The sequence below is a fragment of the Gossypium hirsutum genome, chromosome D12 (assembly GCF_007990345.1).
Source record: "Gossypium hirsutum isolate 1008001.06 chromosome D12, Gossypium_hirsutum_v2.1, whole genome shotgun sequence".
Taxonomy (NCBI): Eukaryota; Viridiplantae; Streptophyta; class Magnoliopsida; order Malvales; family Malvaceae; genus Gossypium; species Gossypium hirsutum.
The window spans coordinates 48,776,099-48,785,596 of NC_053448.1; the positions used below are offsets into that span (position 1 = coordinate 48,776,099).

Consider the following 9,498-nt stretch of genomic DNA (forward strand, 5'->3'; position numbering starts at 1 on the left):
AAATATTGGGTTGAGCTAACGAAAGATCCTTGAAGTCGAACCCAACCATACCTTTTAGGATACAAAACTTCAGTAATAACTCGGTTATCAATGTCGTCGAGATTAACAGAACTATCACTTGAAGCCATCGCTTCATATTCCGCCCTTTTATCCTTTAGTTTCTCCTAATAAATCAATCAAGGAGTTAGAAATGAAATATATAATCAAGCAAATGCAACATAACTTGACATTATTTGCATTACAAACGATGAATTAAACCATTATAATTAAACATGATAAATATTTAAAATAATTCAAATTTTATTAAGTAAATATACCATAATTTCTACAACTTCAGTAGTCATAGCAGATCCATCTTTCTTTCTATGTGTAATATTAAAAAGCTGAAGGCATCTAACTTTTTTACCAGACGACAGTTCCTACAATATAGTAAGAAAAATATTATTTAGTAGAAAGTAATTAATATTTGGCACAATTAATAAATTCAAAATACCTCGTCATCAGCTACACAAGCAAACCTTTTCGACCCAGCTGTGTACGTGAATTTTTGTTTTTGCCTACTTGTAGTTCCAACTCACTCACGATCTTACATTATGAAATTATTATTACGTATATAGTAAATACTATAAACCAAAATAATTATAAGAGTTTGGAAGTACGTAATACATTTCCTTTCTTTAAATTCCAAAATCTAACTGTACCTCAGCATTCTCAGTGGGACATTTCGCAGTTTCTCTTCAAGGCTTATATTTTTCTTAAAATATTCCTTTTTTAAAATACTTTTATGGTCTCTCCATTTATTTACTAATGTTGTAGTGTTGGCATTCTCGTCTACCAGAAATATATTTTGGAATAATTTTTTGAAATAATAAAAAATAAAAAATTATGAGAACGTTTGGTTCATAAAAATTTATGTTTCTGATATTTTGATTCCGTAAATTACTTAAATTAGTAAATTTACATTTTCAACAAAGATGAGATTTGACAATATAAGAAATAATCTCAATGCAACATCAATGTAAATTTCTCATACAATTTTTTTTTGATGATTTTATCTTTTCCTTTTATAATTCTGTTCAATTACAATGTTTTTTTATTTTATTTTATCATTAATGTTAATTTAACCATTTATAAATGAGACGAAATTAAGGAACTAGCTTAATTGAATTGAATGAGGAGAAATCTTAAAATTACACATGAACTATGGTTTAATGTGCAATTATATACATTAAATTTTTATTTGATCCAATTATTGTAAATTATTAACAAAATTATTGATATAACATCATTTTATGTTTCTATATTGTATACATAAATAATTATATTTATCCAATATAAAAATAAATTAATGTATTTATTTCTTTAAATGTGCATGATTAAATCAAAATTAAAGTTTCAAGTATACATTTGAACCACAATTAGAGTTTCATGTATATAATTGCATTAAATCAAAGTTTATGTATATAATTGCAGATTAAATCAAAGTTCATGCATAATTTGTTAAAATTTTTTATAAATGTAACACCCTAGACCCGGCCTAGACGTTATGGCCGAATCTGACGATGTTATAAGGTAGTGCTTTTCAAAAAATATGTCGTCGCTAAATCCTCTTTTCTATTTAACCATTTTTTCATTATCTCATGTTAATTTCAAATCGTGTCGTTCGTTTCCAAAACATTATTCATTTACAAATCGTTATTCAATTTCAAAATGTTTTCTTATTGCGGAAGCTTTTAAACAGTTTACGTATTCGTGGTATTTTTGATAAAACATTAATTTCATTTGAAAACCCGAGTTTTACCTAACACTAGTAGATTTAAATCACAAAACCGTATAAAATCAAAATTTAAACCAAAATCCGTAAAGGTCATAATTACAGCAAAATACTCCCAAATAAAAGTAAAATCACAAATAGGTAATAAACAGTGTAAAAGAAGTCGTGTGACCACCACTGAGTCCTTCGCTGCACCAATCCGCCTAAATTTGGGAATTACCTATAAAGATTAAACAGAAGGGATGAATTTACGCAAACTCAGTTTGTAATCCCCATACAAATGAACAGACAGTAAACAGAAAATTACAGTCTGGGATTAAGCCCTTTTCAGTATCAGTATTAGTCTAGTTTGGGCCTTAGCCCATCTCAGTACAAAAACAGTCATGCAGTAGGGCTTTAGCCCATCACAGTATCAGTAGCAGTAACAGATATCCAGTCACAAAAAAATCCTACTCATCCAGCCTTTACACACCATCTCAGTCCAACCCTATACTCCATGTGGGGATATAATCAACTCACCCATCCCTACACTCTAAGTAGTACCGAATACGGCACTAGATAGTAGTTTGAAGCTGAGCTGCTAGTAAATTAGGCTTGAGGCCTTTCAGTACACTTCCTCCGAACATTACAATCCCCCAACTCAATGCAATGCAATATACAAATATGACATGCTATAACATAATATCATGCATGTAAACAGGGGATACAGTATCAAATCAGTGGGACATCAACATGCTTAATCATATCAGTCATACAATCATTTCAGTCAATTAGGGGTCTAGGTAAGTTTACTGACCCTACAGTAGGTCTACAGTCGACTCGGGCGACCCCTACAACCTTAGCAATAAAATAGTGAAAATGGGCCTACAAGCCCATGATGTTTTCCAGTGCAGGCCCACATTCTCGTGTGGCCCACATGGGCCAAATCGGCCTTGGCCTCGTGTTCTATTTTATTGTAACCCGTGCTAGATAATTATGCATATGTGTCTCCACTATTTACTTATATGATCCTTCAAAGGTGTCTACTTGAGTCACTATTACTAAATTATTTTTATCTTAAGTTACAGAATTCTGAATTAAGATCCGCAAAATTTCCTTGAAACTAGACTTAGGTATCTTCTTATCATAAAAATTTCAGAATTTTTGGTTTATCCAATAAGTACAATTTATTCTTTAAAGTTTCCCCTATTCTGCTATCTGATAGTTTCGACCTTTCTACACAAAAAATTAATTATCTTCTCTTACAGAATTTGGATAATGTTCCCATTTGTTTCTCTTGAAAGTAGACTCATTTATGATTTTAAAAATATAAATTATAACCCATAATTATTTTTATACAATTTTTAATAATTTTCCAAAATTAGGATAGGGGATTCTGAAATCATTCTGACCCTATCTCACTAAAATTCAAATATCTCATGACATGAAATTCTTTTGCTTACTTCGTTTCTTTTATGAGAAACTAGACTCAAATATCTTTAATACCATATTTTTTCATTCTCTAATTCAATTTTCAAAATTTATGGTGATTTTTCAAATTTAGCCTACTACTGCTGTCCAAACAACAAGCAATTTTGACTTTCCGCCGAATCCCTTATTTTTGTCTTTCGGGTACACACCTGGTTTTGTTTCATTGCAAAAACACTCTCGAGCACTCCAATACCTAAAATTGACCAAACGAACCTGGAATTAAACACTTAGAACGACATTAAACTAAACCAAAAGTGATGGACAATCCACTTAAATCGACTAAAATCTTACCTTAGGTCGAGCAACGTTAATCCGCACATTTAAAGCGCCAACTGGGAAACCCTAGCACCTTGATCTTCTCATAAACGCAGGATACATCGATTAACTACCATAAACTAACGTTGTTAGACCTCAAATCAAAGGAAGAAGGCCAAAAAAGATCACTTACCAGATGAAAAAGGGCCACGAATGCAAGAGCGATGATTGACTGTGAAAAATCTAACAGGAAGCAGCGAAAAATCAAAGAAAAAAAGTGAAGAAGAAAGTAGACGTCAGAATTTTGGAGAGAAAGAGAGAGAAACAAATTTTTAAAAGAATAAAATAAAAAAAGAACAAAAATAATCTTGATAACTCCCCTATCTTCTCTCAATTAACTACCACCCACTAACAATCCACTACTCAGAATCCATCTTCTGCACAACTCTTCCAGGAAACCGAGTAAAAAGATTAACATTCTCGCTCGCGCAGAGATTCAAACACAGAATCTCCAACACTCCAACTTCCTTACCATTTGAACCAGCAAGCTCATTCTAATATAATTTTACAAATAATTAAACTTAAGCCCACTGAACAAGGATAAGGCTTTAATCAGAAAAAATTCTAAAATTTCGCCAAAAGTATAGCTTAAACTTGGGACCTCATACACACACCTAAAACACTTAACCACTGAAGCAAACAAATATTTTTATCATATTTATACAAACAAAAATATACATTTTTGGGGCGTTACAATAAAAATCAAAGTTCATGTATAAGTTTATATATACAATTGCACATTAAATCAAAGTTTAGTTAAAGTTAACTACCCCAGTTTTTTTTTCCCAGTTAAAGCCATCACATGTCGTAACACAGTGTGACATGTGACGAAAAATGATAAAAAATAAAAATTAATAAAAGTTATAGAAAAATTATATATATTTTATAAAGTTATATAAAAAGTTATATAAAAATTAGTAAAATTCAATAATTTTTTTATATTTTTTTCTATATTTATACATATTTTATATTTTTTTACAATTTTTATAAAATTTTACTATTTTTTATAAAAAAATTTATAATTTTTTTCTAATTTTAAATTTTTATTTAAATTTAACAATTTTTATTGATTTTTATTTTTTACCATTTTTTGTCACATATCACGCCGTGGTTGTGACATGTGATGACTTTAATTGGAAAAAGTTAGGATGATTAACTTTAACGGTCAACTGTTAAAGTTAACAATCAAAGAATCATTTTGATACATTTTGGCAGTTCAAGAATTTAATTGAGTGTAAAAAAAACAGTAAAGAGTTAATTGTTTTTTTTAAATAAAAAAAAAGTGATGGGAATGGATGATAGGTAAATGAAATATAGATAATATGGATTTGGATATAAATGTGGATGTGAACATGTGAGATAAAATTGATATAGAATGGGTGAAACAATATATCTTAATAGTTTCAATTAAATTTACATCTCATCAAAACAAATTCATAATAAAAATCAAGCCCAATGCAAATGGATATGTAAGAGCATGGTAGTCGGAAAATAATGAATCACTCTTTCTTTTTACCGGCAGCTGCTAATTTTTCCCTTTCCATTTGTTGAAACAGGCTTCCATCATAAACACCTCTAATTGTTTCCTTCTTCAATAATCCTTCATTGTCTTTGCACAAATTGTATAGAGTTATCCACTCCGTCCAGCTAGCAACCCTGCAAAGTTCATAATTACGAAAACAATGAAATTACAAATATATATTAAATATTATTTGTGACATGGGAAATATAACAAGTGATTAATTACCATCCCCTGTAATCCTTGGGTTCCCTGTTAGCCTTAAGCATTGCCTTCAGTTCATCGGATGTTAAGGCATCCGAATGAGTGAGAGCGAATTTGGCGAAGATTTCTTCGAACTTCCACGACACAAACCTATCATACAAGTTCAATTTTAGATATGCATGAAATGATCATTTATTTATTTATTTATTTCCATTTACATACCTTCCTTTACTATCATATACACCAGAGTCACTCCCATGCTTCGCCATATGGATATTTTTAACCTCAACGCCAAGCATAAGAGTTTCAAGAGAAAATGCTTTTCCCTACAATATATTGTTTCAAATTAATACATTCATTTTATTCAGAAAATAAAAATCATGTATACACAAACTCATTATGACGAAAATAGGGATCAAATCAAAAATTTTGTTTGGAGAAACGGAATTAAGAATACCTTTAAATTAAAATCTAGGTCAAAATACAATTTTATTTTTATTAATTTTAGGAGACAACGGGATTTAATGTCACCTAATAACCATATACAATTAAAGAGCTCCAGTGTTCCTTAAGACCATTTAATCAAAAGACGTTGTACTTACATTAATATAAAAATAAAATAAAATAACTTGGACCCAGACAGCATTCATGAATCTCAACTAATTCTAAGTTTTACAAGCACATTGAGTACGAAAGTGTACAAAGCTAAATACAATTATGTTTCCTTTTTCATTTTTACTCTATTTGAAATAGTGAAAAGCTTCACTAACTGAAATCCCGAATTTTAGGAGTACAAAAATATCACAACATATTTCTCGCAAAGGGAAGAACCAACAAAACTTGCGACAGAAAAACAAATGTAAGCAAGAAGGAAGGAAATAAATAAAAGAAGAAGAAGAAGAAGTGATAGGCGAGAGTTTACAGGGCGAGTTTTACGACTGAGACCAAGGTTGATTAAGAAGGCACTGGCGAGTGACAATAAATATCCAGCCCCTATTGCTCGAAAACCTGTTTAAAACCCAAGAGACGAAATATGAAAATTCCAATATTTAATCTCTCTTTTAATAAAGAAAATAAATAATTACCTTGAAAAGTCTCCCATGGATAAATAATGCCATCATTGTTTCTGTCAAAGAATGCTACATGTTTTTGCAGAGCGTTTTCATCAGAAACCAAACCTCTCCCTGCATCTTCATCATCCACTCCTGCATATCCCCCATTCATTCTCTTAAAAAAAAACTCATTAACGACATGAACTCGTTCATGGAAATTCATTTCTTTTTTTTAAAATATTATTAAACATACCCTCTTGAAAATCATTGGATGTCAAAGAAGAAGCCATATCTGAATAAGCCTTGGATTTCGTGAAAAACAAAGAGATGGGAACAACAGGGTTTTGATTTTTTTTAAAAAAAAAAACCAAGGAAAAGGAACCAAAACAACTGTCGAATAGTTTGATTCTTTTGCTTTGCCTTTTTTTTTTTTTTAACTATTGCTTGCAATGAAGAACGTGGCTCTTGCTTAACAGCAATTTTTATAGGGTGAGACTTGAGAGTAGCGCCTTTGGCTACAGATTTCTCATTCCACTCTTTTAGGTTTAAATTATAGGAATTTATTATTAGGGTTCAAATACTACCCAGGGTTGTTAGGTAATATTTAAAAAATTAAAAATAAATTAAAACATGTCATTTGGGTAGTATTAAAAAATAATAATTTATAAATTATGAGAAGGGACTCATTTACACCCGGGTAAAATTATTTTAGTTTTATTTTTTCACACCTCTTTATACTATTAATATTTTAACAATTCAATAATTAAATTTATAGACCTAAATGTACTTGTTAAGCATATAAATTGTTGAATCAATTTATATGTATAAAATATCAAATATGATGTTAAAATATTAAACAAATATATTGACACTTAGGTGAGAGATTATATTTATTTAGATTTAATATTTTATAAGATAAAAATAACGTATCATTCATGTTCCTGTTACGATGAAGACTAATATTAATATTTACAAGAGTTGTGATTTTTTTATAATGTTTTTTTCAATAATTGCACCTCACCCTTACTGATAGAATACTTTGTTTTTGGAAATATTCTGGAAGAAAAAGTTGTTAGTTGTGGAAATTTGTGACAAGACTGGGTAGCTTTTCTGGACATATGTGAGTTTTGTTTTAATTTAAAAATAATTTAAATTTATTGAATTATTTTTTTCCCTATTTGTATTTAGTTATGTGTTTTTTTATTATCAAATTTTAACTTTTTTTTACCTTTTTTTTAACTTAAATTAGTAACATCATTTAATATAATTACTATAGATGACAAAAGATTTTAATGTGTTTATATTTTCGATTATTTTGGAGGATTTATATTTTTAATAAAAAGAAAATAATACTTAAGGCTAGTTTGGTAATACTTTTGAAAAGTGCTATTGTGGAAAAGTACTTCTCTTTTGAAAAGTTTGGTTTAAAATTTGAGTGTTTAGCATTGCTGTCAAAAAGAACTTTTAATAAATAAAATGTCCATTTTAAACATGTTATTATCAAGTAACAAATATACATTTAAATTAGTTAATATTATTATATTTTAGTAAGAATATAAAAAATTGTTATAACTTGTTGTTAATATTTTAATATATAAAATATAAATTTTAAATATTTTTAAGCAGTAAATATTAATTATTTATAAAATTTAATTAGAATATATAGACTATATTTTAAATATTTAAATATAACCATTAAATATTTGTAATTAGTATTTTAAAAAATATTTTTTTATTTTTAATTAATGATTTTAATACATTTGTAATTAAGCACCAAGAAAAAGAAATGAAAAGTACTATGTTATTGGAGGTGAAAAAGTAATTAAGCATTAAAAGTGCTTTTGGAAGGAAAAGCTAAAAGTTTTAGCTTTTCCTTTTCAGAAGTGCTTTTAAAAAGTCAAAAATTTCAACCAAAAACAGCTTGTTTAGCACAGCTTTTCTTCCAAAAGTGCTTTTTTTAGGCTAATTTACCAAAAAAAAACCATTTTTTTAAAAAATTTATCGAAATAGGCCGATTTTTTGATTATTTACCGGAATGGTCCATTTTTCGGGAAATCGCGTCCACGTCAGCGCGATGTCAGGGTACGTGTCAGGACATCGCGTCCACGTCAGCGCGACCTGCTAATGTGGAAGGAAATCGCGCCCTCAAGGACGCGATTTCCTTCCACGTCAGCAGGTGGCGCTGATGTGGACGCGATGTCCCCTGCGCGTGAACAGTGTACCCCAACGGTCAAAAATTTGACTGTTGCCCCCCACTCCAACGGTAAAAAAAAACTATAAAACCCCCCACCCCTTTTTTTTTCCACAGACAAATCCTATCTCAATTTCCTTCCAAAATTCTCTCAAACTCTCAATTTCCTTCCAAAATCCTCTCAATTTCCTTCCAAAAATCTCTCAAATCCATATTAAATTTCAATTTCCCTTCAATTTCATTTTTTAAAAATAATTTTAATTTTTTTTATATTTTTTTAAAAATAATTTTAATTTTTTTATATTTTCATCAATGGCCGGATCATTGATTCGTCTTGATAACTATCACATATCGGTGGAGCAAATGAAAATGGTAAGTATTAAATTTAAATTTTAAATATTATTTAAGATATTTTTATTTATGTATTTTTAGATAATTATTAATTTATTATTTGTTATAAAAGTCTGAAGATCGGGTATTGGAATGCAATATCCGAAATATGCATGCTCCTCCATCACCGTTAGTAGAGAACTACCTGCGGGAAGCGGGTTTTTGGCACGTGGCGACAGTAGGCCGGGGATGCAAGTTGGAGCCGAAATTGATCAGTGCGTTGATCGAGAGGTGGAGACCCGAGACACACACATTTCATCTTCCATGTGGAGAGTGCACTATCACTCTAGAAGATGTCCATCTGCAATTGAGATTGCCGATGGACGGGCACCCAGTCATCGGGTCTGCCCAATCTAGCAATTGAGAGGCGGTGTGCTACGAGCTTTTGGGCGCTGTTCCGGATAAAATGGATGGAGGTAAGGTTGAGATGGGCTGGTTACATGCCATCTTCCCCGATCCGAATGCAAATTCAACCGAAATTGAAAGAATCTGATATGCTCGATCATACATTCTTCAAATAATTGGAGGTTATCTGATGCCCGACACGTCACGGAGCCGTGTACATCTGTAACACCCTTAACCC

At 30.3% G+C, this 9,498-nt stretch overlaps 1 protein-coding gene and 1 long non-coding RNA gene across 2 annotated transcripts; both read right to left on the minus strand.

Annotated features, from left to right (window-relative positions):
* Nucleotides 1-1,580: 1,580 nt before the first annotated feature.
* Nucleotides 1,581-4,508, minus strand: LOC107947586 (uncharacterized). The gene is made up of 4 exons (XR_001697182.2): nt 3,693-4,508; nt 3,536-3,599; nt 3,394-3,437; nt 1,581-1,994 (listed from the first exon to the last, which is right to left on the minus strand). It is a non-coding gene; the product is annotated as an uncharacterized lncRNA (long non-coding RNA).
* A 392-nt stretch (nt 4,509-4,900) lies between these two features.
* LOC107946288 (probable peroxygenase 4) lies at nt 4,901-6,876 on the minus strand. Its single transcript, XM_016880546.2, has 6 exons — nt 6,588-6,876; nt 6,368-6,487; nt 6,205-6,290; nt 5,505-5,608; nt 5,307-5,432; nt 4,901-5,215 (listed from the first exon to the last, which is right to left on the minus strand). Exons 1-6 carry the CDS (start codon nt 6,622-6,624, stop codon nt 5,059-5,061), a joined length of 630 nt encoding a protein of 209 aa, XP_016736035.1. The 5' UTR covers nt 6,625-6,876; the 3' UTR covers nt 4,901-5,058.
* Between the last annotated feature and the right edge of the window lie 2,622 nt (nt 6,877-9,498).